Here is a 13,502-nt window from a genome sequence, read left to right as displayed (position 1 = left end):
AGGCTCCCTTTATTCCTACTATTTGCCTCATATATCAGTCAACTCTCTATCTATCCTAGTACTGCATCTTTCCTGTAATACCACATACTCTTATCTTGTTAAGCAGCCTTATGTGCAGCACATCGTCAAAACCCTTCTAAGTACACAACATTGACTAATTCTTCTTTGTCTATCCTGCTTTGGGGACTGTGGAGGCCAGATCATTGGGTGTATTTATTTGTTATTTACTTCAAGATTTTCAACAAGATGTTTCTTTAAGGAAACCATGCTCACTTTAGCCTACTTCATTATGCGTCTCCAAGTACACTGGAGTGTCATTTGCAAATTTCCAGTCATCCGGAACCATGCCAGAATCTAGTAATTCTTTAAAGATTATTATTAATGCCTCCACAATCTCTTCAGCTATCTCTTTCAGAACCATGGGATGTAATCTATCAGGTGACTTTATCTACCTTCAGACATTTCAGCTTCTCAAGCACTTTTCCTTTATAATAGCAATTACACTCACTTCTGCCCTCTGACACTCTCGAACTTCCAGTATACTGCTAGTGTCTTGCACAGTGAAGATGAATGCAAAATATTTAATTAGTTTGTCTGCCATTTCCTTGTCCCCTATTACTAATTTTCCAGCATAATTTTCCAGTGGTCCGATATCCACTCACACTTCTCTTTTCCTCTTTATATCTGATAAAAATTGTGGTATCTTCTTTGATATTATTGGTTAGCTTACTTTCATATTTCAGCTTTTCCTTCTTGATGTTTAAGTTGCCTTCTGTCAGTTTTTAAAAGTTACTCACTGACTTTTGCTCTATATTAACTATTATATGCCATCTATTGGCTTTAAAATACTTGTAAATTCCTGCCTTTAGAATACTACTACTTCTTTGAGATGTAGCTATAGCGTGCCTTTTAAATTTCTCATTGGTAGTGCTCCCTTCGAAACAACTTCGGCCAGCTCCTGCTTCATGCCTCTATTACTCCCTTTACACCACTGCAATACTAATACATCTGACTTTAGCTTCTCTGTCTCAAATTGCTGAGTAAAATCTATCATATCTTGATCACTGCCTCCTAAGGGGTTCTTTACCTTAAACTCCCTAATCAAATCTGGTTCATTACATAACACTCAATCCAGAATAACCCTTCATAATGGGTTCTACCATCAGCTGCTCTAAAAAGCCATCACCTAAATTTCTATAAATTCTTTCTTGGGATCCAGCACCAACCCGTATACCAAAATCACCCACTGACTATAATAACAATCCCTACGTGCATTTTCTATCTCCCATTGTAATTAGTAGTCCACACCCTGGCTACTGTTTGGAGACTGTACAAATGCCCATCATGGTCTTTTTACTCTTGCAATTTCATAATTCTGCCCACAAGGATTCTACAACTTCCGATCTTATGTCACCTCTAAGGATGTAATTTCATTTTTTTCCAAAAACAACAGAGCCACCCTAACCCCTCTGTCTACCTGCCTGTCCTTGCGATACAAGGTGTATTCTTGGATGTTCAAGTCCCAAATATGATAATTCAGCTACAACTCACTGATGCTACAACTTCATACCTTCCAATCTATAACTGCGCTACAAGATTACCTACCATATTCTGTAACACTGTTAATATGGTTGACATTTTTATTAAAAAGTCATGCAACTTTTTCAAATGCAATTCTTTCTAAATATCAATGATATTCAACAAAAATTTAATATCATCGCCACTGAAATTCTCATTATACATGCAAAGGTACCTCTGATGATACTCAATTGTGCTTGTGCCTGTACGGTTAATAATGAGGAACGGAGCAGCCCCTTCATGGTAATCCTTAAAAGTAACCAAGGTAGAATGTTCTGCCAAGTGTACTTCCACTATGATGCCTCCAAACTGTAACATATAGAAGTCAATCAGAAGCAATTATTGTGATAACATTTTAAATTCTTTTAAACGCAGGATTCAAAACAAAGTTTCTGTAAACATTGAGCACTGAAATGGAAATCTAGATCTTATTTCATTAAGAGTGCAGCTGTTAATAAAACACCAAACAATCTACACTGACTTAATATTTGAATCAAAGGAAAACAGTTTTTTTTAAATACTCTTTGAAACTATTGAGTAAACAACTAGAAAACTGACTTAGAGGAGTTAGGGTGGCATGGTAGTGTAGCAGTTAGCACAATTGGTTTACTGTGTCAGCAATCACCAATTGGGGTTCGATTCCTGCCACTGCTTATAAGGAATTTGTACGTTCTCCCCACGGCCATCTGAGTTTCCTTTGGGATCTCTGGTTTCCATCCACATTCCAAAGGCGTTCAGTTAGGGTTAATGGACATGAATTGTTTGTACCAATAGTGTGGTGATAATTGTAGGTACCCCCAACACAATCCCTGCTGAAATGGTTGCTGAAACAAAACAATGCATTTCACTGTACAGTATGTTTCAATATACATGTGACAAAGAAAGCTAATCTTAAACAACTGGAAAACAGGTTGGTATATAGCTGTTCCTCCAGCAATGATGAATATAAAAAGGCTGTTCTGCCCTTTGAACTTGCCCTGCCATTCAACAAGATTGTGGTTGATCTAACCCAATTTCTTACCTTATATCCCAATATCCTTGGAATTTTGAATTTCCATAAAACTTCTGAACAGTCAGTCACTGAACCAGCACAACTTTCCAGAGAATTCTGCAGCTTCAAAACACTCAGTGAAGAAATTACTCATTTGAAACCACATGGCCTGCCCATTCTTTTAAGGCCTAACAGCACCCTAGTTCTACTATGCTAAGCCAGGTGAAATGTTCTGGTATATATTTTGCAACTAAACTGTCAATCCTCTGACAATTTTGTATGTTTCAATCAGCTCACCCCTCATTCTTCGAATGTCTAGAAAACAGAAGGTTCTTCCTTTTTTGATAGACCCCAACTCAGGTACGAGTTCAATTAATCTTCACAGCATTCCTTTCTTTGTAATGCAAGGAGAACAAAATGTACACACACAATATTTTACATGTGGTCTCTGCAAGGCCCTTTATAATTATAGCAAGATATCTCTGCCCTTGCAAGCAATGCAGTAAAGGTACTAATACATTAACAATTCAGGTTTCAAACAATACTAACCAGATGCCCAAACCTAGATATGTCTGAGACTTCAAAACAATACAAATTGTGTTAATTAAATTGAACTAAGCATTTTAATTCTCTAGGAATGAAAAATAGATGTTTTGACATTCTTTAGAGTCAAATGTGATGCTGCTGGCATTTGAAAAAATAAATGTGAGCACCATCTGAAAATAAAGACAGAAATCTTTCTGAATTTCAGCACCTTTGTTCCTCTTGACTCAAACTTAAAAATACATCTAAATCTCAATCAGATTTGGACCTTTCACCAAGCTTTTTATTAGCAGCCCACCACTCACTCACACCACTACCCTTAAGGGGTATGGAGGCTCAGGTGTCAGGTACATTCAAGATGGATCAATACATTTCTTAATATTTGGGGTTAGGAACAGGAAATTGAAATCGTTGAAGCAGTGGAGGACATCAGGAGATGCCACAGATGTATTGGGAAGAGGTACCACAGTCTTGATTATGGACCCTCTTCTGATATTTTCTCATACATACCGGGGAATGCAAACCTTATTCACCGACTTCTTTCCATCCCATTATCCAGTGACTTGACAGCCCATTCCAGAGAAAAAGGAATTCACTTGTACTGCTTCTAATCTAATATACAACAGTCATTATCATGCTATTGTCTTCGAACTGCAGATTGGGATACAGCTTGATAAAGTATACGCTTTCAATTGACAAAGGTAAACCTGAGTTTTCAGCAGTCTGCTGATTTGTAAGCTATCTTACTGTACATTTCCAAACCAAAAGCAGTGGATGAACCAGGAGGCTGGTAGTCTTGCAGAGGGCTAGATCTGTGACATTTAAGATTGGCAACCCAGGGTGATACAATAAAACCAGGCATGACTTGCAGAGGGCTACTTCAAGAGCTAAGAAACAATTCCAAGCAAGGTTAGAGGCAACATTGGATGCATGCCAACTCTGGCAGGGCTTGAAAGCCATGACCTCCGACAAAGCGAAACCCAGTAGCATGAATGGAAGTGATGCATCACTACAAGACAAGCTCAACGCCTCTTACGCTTGCTTTGAAAGAGAAAATAAAACGATAGCTATGAGGATCCCTACAGCACCCAGTGACCCTGTGATTTCAGGGTGAACCCTTGCAAGGAGGCAGCCCTGGTGAAATATCTGGTAAGGCTATGAAGACTGGTGCCAACCAAATCGCAGTGCTCAAGAAGTGCAGTGTCTGCTGCCTTAACAACTATAGTCCAGTAGCACTCACATCTATGGTGATGAAATGCTTTGAGAGATTAGTCACAGCTAGAATCAACTCCTGCTTCAAAAAGACCTGGACCCACTGCAATTTGCTTATTGCCACAACAGGTCTATGACAGACGCAATCTCAATGGCTCCCAATGTGTCTTTGCATCAACCCAACACTACAAATACCTATCTCAGGATGTTGTTTATTGACTATAGCTCACCATTTAACACCATCAGTCCTACAGTCCTGATCAAAAAGTTACAGAACCTGGGCTTCTGTACCTCCCTCTGCAATTGGATTCTCGACTTTCTAACTGGAAGACCACCATCTATGCGGATTGGTAATAACATCTCCACCTTGCTGACAATCAACATTGGCGCACTCATGGTTGTGTGCTTAGCCCACTGCTCTATTCTCTCTATACTCATAACTGTGTGGCTATACACAGCTTAATTGACATCTACAAATTTGCTGATGATACAACTATTGTTGGCAAAATCTCAGATGGTGACAAGAGAGTGTACAGGAGCGACATGTACCAGTTAGTTGAATGGTGTCGTAGCAACAACCTTGCACTCAACATTAGTAACAGCAAGAAGTGATTTTAGATTTCAGAAAGTGTAAGACGAGGGAACACAAACCGATCCTCAGAGAGGGATCAGAAGTGCAGAAAGTGAGCAATTTCAAATTCCTGCGTGTCAATTTCTCTGAGGACCTAACCTGTCCTGAAATATTGATGCAGCTATAAAGGCAGCAAGACAGCAGCTACATTCCATTAGGATTTTGAGGAGATTTGGTTTGTCACCTAAAACACTCAAAAACTTAGATATACCATGAACAGCATTCTGATAGACTGCATCACAGTTTAGTATGGGAAGGAGTTACTGCACAGGATTGAAGTAAGCTGTAGAAAATTGTAATATTAGACTGCTCCATCATGTGTACTAGCCTCTGTAATATCCAAGTTACCTTTGAGGAGTGGTGGTGCCCATCGTTAAGGAGCCAATCACCTAATTTGGACCCAAATAATATGGCAGGAGGACGGAAACCTGAGTAATAGAGCTTAAGATGAGGTAGTTGGTTTACAAACTGAGGCAATGTGCAGTGAGACTCCTAGCAAGAACAGGCTGACGATAGGGTGAAACTGCAGTAAAAAAGATGAGTTGCAATGCAAAATGTAGACAAAATCGAAAAGGGTGAATACAGGACTGAAGGTGTTATATTTGAATGCGCACAACATATTGTGACAGGGTCCTGAATTATCCCTATTAACTGTGCTTTTGAAAAGAGAGAGAGAGTTAATTAACACCAACAACTTGTTTTTAAAAGAGAGAGAGAGAGACACGAAGACTAACTTTTGGACTGTCACTTTAAGGCACTGGAAGTAATTTTTGGATTTCTGCTGAGTTGAAGAGAGAGATGGCACAGAGCAGCTCATAAGTCGCTATGGTGACTGAGGGTGTTATTTAATGGACATTCGATGTTATGATTTTCGGCAGTTTGTTGATACTTCGCAAGGACTTTTGCCTGCTTGCATTTCTTACATAGAGAGAGGAAGGAGGAGTTATTTGAGTGACAGTTGATGCTCAGCACAGGAAGATAAAATAGGAGGTCAGATGATAGACCTCAGACACGAGTTCTGGACACCGAATAAGCATTGTTGTGCCCGCAGGAAAGTGGGTTTCGGAGGATCGATCAGTCACTCCTGCAGTGGAAAGAGAAAAGGGATTGACTGGTGGCGAGTTGTCCATGTGTCCATCCTCGCCTGGGGGATAGCTCCACCGCAGAAAACCGGTCCCTTTTGTTAAAGTCACAGTTGGTGACTTTTAAAGGATTTCGAAGGACAACGAGAAGATCGAAGGCGTCAGCTCACCTGAAGACTCAAATCTCTCCCCCTCTCTCCATGAAATTCAGCACCCTTTTTTCTCCAAACATACCTTTGCTCATTGTGGCTATAAAGTTCTATTTTAACTTCATCAGTCCACAGGACTTGTTTCCAAAATGCATCAGGCTTGTTTAGATGTTCCTTTGAAACTTTTGAATAGAACTTTTTGGCTGCAATGAGCAAAGGTATGTTTGGAGTAAAAAGGATGTAGAATTTCATGAAAAGAACACCTCTCCAACTGTTAAGCACAGGGGTGGATCGATCGTGCTTTGGGCTTGTGTTGCAGCTGGTGGCACGGGGAACATTTACTGGTAGAGGGAAGAATGAATTCAATTAAATACCAGCAAATTCTGGAAGCAAACATCACACCATCTGTAAAAAAGCCGAAGATGAAAAGCGGATGGCTTCTACAAGAGGATAATGAACCTAAACACATCTTGAAATCCACAATGGACTACATCAGGAGGCACAAGCTGAAGGTTTTGCCATGGCCCTTACAGTCCCAACCTAAACATCATCGAGAATCTATGGATAGACCTCAAAAGAGCAGTGCATGCAAGATGGCCCAGGAATCTCACAGAACTAAAAGCCTTTTGCAAGGAAGAATGGGCGAAAATTGGGATATGGCCTTCTATATATTGGCGAGACCCGACGCAGACTGGGAGATCGTTTTGCTGAACATCTATGCTCTGTCCGCCAGAGAAAGCAGGATCTCCCAGTGGCCACACATTTTAATTCCACATCCCATTCCCATTCTGATATGTCTATCCACGGCCTCCTCTACTGTAAAGATGAAGCCACACTCAGGTTGGAGGAACAACACCTTATATTCCATCTGGGTAGCCTCCAACCTGATGGCATGAACAGTGACTTCTCTAACTTCTGTTTAACGCCCCACCTCCCCCTGGTACCCCATCCGTTATTTATTTATATACACACATTCTTTCTCTCTCTCTCTCTCCTTTTTCTCCCTCTGTCCCTCTGACTATACCCTTTGCCCATCCTCTGGGTTTTTTCCCCCCTTCCCCTTCTCCCTGGGCCTCCTGTCCCATGATCCTCTCATAGCCCTTTTGCCAATCACCTGTCCATCTCTTGGCTCCATCCCTCCCCCTCTTGTCTTCTTCTATCATTTTGGATCTCCCCCTCCCCCTCCCACTTTCAAATCTCTTACTAGCTCTTCCTTCAGTTAGTCCTGACGAAGGGTCTCGGCCCGAAACGTCGATTGTACCTCTCCCTAGAGATGCTGCCTGGCCTGCTGCATTCACCAGCAACTTTGATGTGTGTTACTCGAATTTCCAGCATCTGCAGAGTTCCTCGTGCTTATGTCTTCACAATGACAATCAGGATCTCAACCCTTTCAGAGACATTTCTTTGTCTTCTTCATCCCTTCACCATGTGCTATTCAACTTAAAACTATATTTTTCCAGTTCCAATAAAGGATCTGCAAGATATCATGTTAACTTTGTCTTTTAACGAATGCTGCCAGACCTGCTGAGTGTTTCCAGAATTTTCTGCTTTTACTTCGGATTCCCAGCATCTGCAGTACTTCACTTTTGAACTATAAGATTCAATGGCTTTAAGAAATGTCATTACCCTCAGCTACAGATGGAATAAAGGATGATAAAATGAGCATATTCAGCTCACAGCAGTGACTCTTTTGTTACAAGACAGAGAAAAGATTGAACAAATGTTGATACATCTCTGGATGTTAACGAAATAAAGAAATATGGGAACAGTGAAATAAAATGCAGAGAAAGATCATCTATTATCTTGATGAGAGGCAGCAGGTTCAAAGAGCAAATGGTTGAATATTCTTAAGTTTTTCTGAAAGTCAAATAAAATCATAGACAAGTAGGAAACAGTACGGGAAGACATTTTAAACTAACAGGTGCGGGGTAACGTAATGGGTAGAAACATGCATAATTTACTACAACCAATATGGAATTGGGGTTCACTTTAAGAGGGTGGCTTGTACATGATGACCTAACTACATGAAATTTTTTTACTGTGCTTTATGCTTCTGTGTTTTGAGGGACAATAAATGAGTTGTTATGGCTTTTCTTAAACATAAAACACCTCACGCCGTTTTAGTTGTGAAAACCTACACAGGGACAATACATATTGGCAAAAAGGTCATGCATAACGACCAACTTCTGTCAAAACTAATGGAAATTTGTTGGCATAACCTGTTATTAATTTAAGGAACCAGAATGAGATGATTAAAGATTATATTAGATAAGCTTTTTTGTTACATGTACACTGAAAGATACAATGAAATGCGTCATTTGTGTCAAATCAGATCAGTAAGGATTGTGCTGGGCCTACATAATCTCCTCTGATTTAAAAAATTCACACATTTATTCATTAAAAGACCTGTATTTACACATGTATTATTAATGTACCATTTTACCTTATTATCCAGACGAAGTAAAAGACAATTTTCTTGTTTGTTGAAGTAAAATTTTTGTGGTTGCGCACTGCATCCTTCAACTCGAACGACTAACTTTTCAGAACCTCTGGCAGGCCAGAAGGGGATGCACTAATTGAAACAACAAACTACTTCATAAGGGATACAAATGTTTTAAAAGTAGGATACAAATGTCTATGCTTCATCTCTTTTTTTCAATTGGTTCTACGTTCCATATAATCAATGAGACTCTTTTACTCAATTTGACTATGGATGCAACCAAATTAACATGAAAAAATTAAATCTATCAAAATAAATTATATTTAGCAAACTGAAAACTGGAGAACAAACAAATATAGAAGAGCTACTGTACATGGTTCTCAATCATGAAAATAGAAGCATTGTTATAGGAAAATACCGGTTATAAGAGCAGTCAAATAAAAAAGTGAGCTAAGCTCTACAGTTAATGAAATGATCATTTTTGTAAAATCAAAGTCCAATTAAAACAACTACATATGAGAAACATTTCTTCCAATACAGTTAATTAATTTAACAAAAAATCTTCACTACAATTTCAACTGCACATATATAGGAGCATATAACAGAATTTTGAATGCATTAAATTTTTTTAAAACACATGGTACACAATAGAAACAGAGCTTGGAAAAAGGCAATTTGCCTAAGTTAGCTAGTTTTATCTCTATCACATACTCTTTTTACCACTTTAGTTAGGGTTTAGGCTTTAGGGTTCCTGTACTGTGGAAGATGTCCTGCCTCGTCCCTGTGCCGAAGACACCGCGCCCCAGCAGTCTCAATGACTACAGGCCGGTGGCATTGACATCCCACATCATGAAGACCCTGGAAAGACTTGTTCTGGAGCTGCTCTGGCCTATTCTCAGGCCACACTTAGATCTCCTCCAGTTCACCTACCAGCCTCGACTAGCAGTTGAGGATGCCATCGTCTACTTGCTGAACCGTGTCTGCGCCCACCTGGACAAGCCAGCGAGCACTGTGAGGGTCATGTTTTTTGATTTCTCCAGTGCGTTCAACACCATCCGCCCTGCTCTGCTGGGGGAGAAGCTGACAGCGATGCAGGTGGATGCTTCCCTGGTATCATGGATTCTTGACTAACTGACTGGCAGACCACAGTACGTGTGCTTGCAACACTGTGTGTCCAACAGAGTGATCAGCAGCACTGGGGCTCCACAGGGGACTGTCTTGTCTCCCTTTCTCTTCACCATTTACACCTCGGACTTCAACTACTGCACAAGTCTTGTCATCTTCAGAAGTTTTTGGGTGACTCTGCCATAGTTGGATGCATCAGCAAGGGAGATGAGGCTGACTACAGGGCTACGGTAGGAAACCTTGTCACATGGTGTGAGCAGAATTATCTGCAGCTTAATGTGAAAAAGACTAAGGAGCTGGTGGTAGACCTGAGGAGAGCTAAGGTACTGGTGACCCTTGTTTCCATCCAGGGGGTCAGTGTGGACATGGTGGAGGATTACAAATACCTGGGGATACGAATTGACAATAAACTGGACTGGTCAAAGAACACTGAGGCTGTCTACAAGAAGGGTCAGAGCCGTCTCTATTTCCTGAGGAGACGGAGGTCCTTTAATACCTGCCAGACTATGCTGAGGATGTTCTACGAGTCTGTGGTGGCCAGTGCTATCATGTTTACTGTTGTGTGCTGGGGCAGCAGGCTGAGGGTAGCAGACACCAACAGAATCAACAAACTCATTGGTAAGGCCAGTGATGTTGTGGGGATGGAACTGGACTCTCTGACGGTGGTGTCTGAAAAGAGGATGCTGTCCAAGTTGCATGCCATCTTGGTCAATGTTTCCCATCCACTACATAATGTACTGGGTGGGCACAGGAGTACATTCAGCCGGAGACTCATTCCACTGAGATGCAGCACTGAGTGTCATAGGAAGTCATTCCTCCCTGTGGCCATCAAACTTTACAACTCCTCCCTTGGAGGGTCAGACACCCTGAGCCAATAGGCTGGTCCTGGATTTATTTCATAATTTACTGGCATAATTTACATATTACTATTTAACTATTTATGGTTCTATTACTATTTATTATTTATGGTGCAACTGTAATGAAAACTAATTTTCCCCGGGATCAATAAAGTGTGACTATGACTACGTTTGTTCTTCATGCCCTGCGAATATCAACTTTTCCAAGTAATTTCTGTCGAAATAATGACAAGATGGATTAACAAGGGCAAAATTACCTGGTTTGAATCAATACTGAGCCACTTCGCATCACACTCTTCAGTCACTTCTATCCTGTATTTTGTTCGATTGATGATCATGTGAAATGGTGTGAAGGTTACAATTTTTGTTAGGTTGAAGCTGCTGGTGTCTATTCTCACACCAACCTAGAAAAATACCTTCTGATTAGAATCGATTTTGCTCATGATTAGAAAAGGATAAAAAAAAACTGAATCATGCTGTAAGTAGTTGACACATTTATTTTCCTTATGGTTTCTTGTTTCCATGGAGACCCACTTGTCATCAGTTAGAAAATGCTCATTTCCACAGCTCTAGAATTAGGGCAACAGATATCAACTACAGAATTCCTCAATTGAGGTTCCAAACTGATAAAAAGCTGGATTTTAGTATTGTTAAGTGAAGTTTGCAGATAATTGTGATAGCAGGTCAGAAGGTTGGGTTCCAGCAACAAGTAATATTCCCTTTGACAGTGCAAAGCCTATCCACCACCTGCAAGGAATGTGACAAAATTCACTCTACTTGTTTTGAGAACTTTGATCACTGGCACATTTTAGGTACAGTTCATACAACCTCCAAAATACACTGGACAACACCTCCCTAAATGCCACCATCAAAAAGATGAGCTCTACAGACACATGGCAACATTATTGTTTACTTCTCAAAAGCATGTTGTTTGCCTCAGAAAAGTAACCTTGTTTCTGGAACTCCTTACGAAATAGTACTGTGGTAATGCCTTCATCAGATGATTTCAGCAATTTAATGCAGCAACTCATCACCATCTTTTCAAGGAAATTGGAAATGGGAATAAGACTTCAACGGATGAAAAAGATTCCTTATTTGCTTTTTTTGAAACTTACATAATACTAATTAAGAACCCATAGGGATAAAAACTCCTTCCTGATCAAATAATTTTCATAAACTGCATGTTTTTTCTCTCATTTACCTAAAAGGCATAAAATTCACTGCAAACAAAAAAACAAAATGCTGAAAATATTTGGCAGATCATGTAATAGTTATGTAGGGAGAAACCAAGCTAATCTAAAGACGGACTGCTGATATGAAACTTGAACTTTATTTCACTCTTTACAGACATCATTTGAACTGTGTAATTCAAGGTTGTTAGGCTTTATCCTGAAAACTAAGAGAAAACAGCATTGAGCTTTTAACTAATGGATTAATGTAGTTTATCCATAGCTTCAAATATATATAAAGCTGTCAAGGGTCATAGCTTTAAGTAAGTGTATGATAATATCTTACCTGATAATCCTTTTTTGGTCCTTTGCATTTAACAGAGCCATAACTACCCACAGTGTCCAGAGAAAACCAATCTGACAATTCGCTGTCAGTTATCTTTAGTTGAACCTGTTATTGAATTATTAAACAGATACAATTTTGTCATTTAGCAATGGCGCAACTATACTAACTGACGTCGTTCAAAGCATCTGTCACATATCCCTACAACAATGAACTAACTGTCAAATTACTTCATAATTCATTTTAGAGTACCATACAAAATCCAAATTCTTTCCATTAAGGGGATAAAATAGGGCATTATATTGTATATATTTGCACATTTTACAAGTAAACTTACTCTTAAAAACTTGGAAATCTTAAAATCAATATAGCACACTAATAATGAAAAACCATGTTCTAAAATAAGAGAAATCAAACCTTCATTAAGTAATGCAAGTATGATACACAAAGCTACAAAGTTTATAGTTGTAAAACCAAATCAGGAAAATGGAAAATGAAGAAAATGTTCTTCATGTCCTTGACTTGACTGGTAGAAATGCCAGGAATTTGATGATTTAACATTTAATTGGAGTTTAATTATTTTTAAAATATTAAATGCCAAACATCAAAATGAGATTTCTGTACGTCTAATGGCCTTCTTGGATCATTTCATTCAAAATTGCTGTTCAATAACAGACGAAGTAGGTATTAAGTATATAGTATTTCACTTTGTAATTTTAATTAACTAAAGTTCAATGCTTTATTAAAGCATTAAAAACTGTATTTAAGAGGACAAATTGTAATAAAGCAAAATTAACATTTAAAATCCAAATTTCAGCATATTGAAATATTTCAGAACCAATTACTTAATTGGGAAGTAGACTGCAGGACATGAACAATCCTGATGGATTGGCAGGTGTCTGGAGTTCAGCAGAAGGGCAGTGGAAGCAGAAATGCTCTCCACTAAAGTGGACCTCGATGAGTACTGCAGAAGGCAGATCCACCAATGCAATGGACCAAGTGGAAGTGACCTGAACACATTAAGGGGGTAGGACACATGATCACCTACTATGATTTAATGATTCTTTCATTCATTTGACACTAAGACTGTTACCTTTGGAATTTCTAATCTAATTTTCCTATAATGTTCTCAGTATCAAAGGTTAATATCCAAATTATTCAGGTACTCTTTTCAGGCATGCAAAAAGGAGAAATGGGTTAACAACTTTGAGATTATGACTTACTCCGATGATATTAAAGGTTTGTAAAGTTCTATCCCCATGAACTGCAAAAAATGGGCTGTTCATGCACAGGCAGGAGTAGAGTAAGGAAGCTGGGACTTTTTAATTGAACTGCACCTTATCATTTTACTTCCTGCATACTAATCTAATTAGCTCCACTGT

At 39.2% G+C, this 13,502-nt stretch overlaps 1 protein-coding gene across 3 annotated transcripts in view; it reads right to left on the bottom strand.

The window, feature by feature from the left end:
• The window catches only part of vps13a (vacuolar protein sorting 13 homolog A), a 307,850-nt gene that overhangs the window by 90,928 nt on the left and 203,420 nt on the right, over nt 1–13,502 (bottom strand). For all 3 annotated transcript variants that reach the window (XM_063068778.1, XM_063068780.1, XM_063068779.1), the window contains exons 49-52: nt 12,124–12,228; nt 10,866–11,012; nt 8,630–8,758; nt 1,754–1,887 (exon numbers count right to left, since the gene is read on the bottom strand). In XM_063068778.1, the coding sequence (XP_062924848.1) occupies nt 1,754–1,887; nt 8,630–8,758; nt 10,866–11,012; nt 12,124–12,228 (515 nt within the window). The remainder of the gene's footprint in view (nt 1–1,753; nt 1,888–8,629; nt 8,759–10,865; nt 11,013–12,123; nt 12,229–13,502) is intronic.

The sequence above is a fragment of the Mobula hypostoma genome, chromosome 16, assembly GCF_963921235.1.
Source record: "Mobula hypostoma chromosome 16, sMobHyp1.1, whole genome shotgun sequence".
Taxonomy (NCBI): Eukaryota; Metazoa; Chordata; class Chondrichthyes; order Myliobatiformes; family Myliobatidae; genus Mobula; species Mobula hypostoma.
Note: the sequence above shows the minus strand (reverse complement) of the source record. Positions and strands in the feature narration are given on the sequence as shown.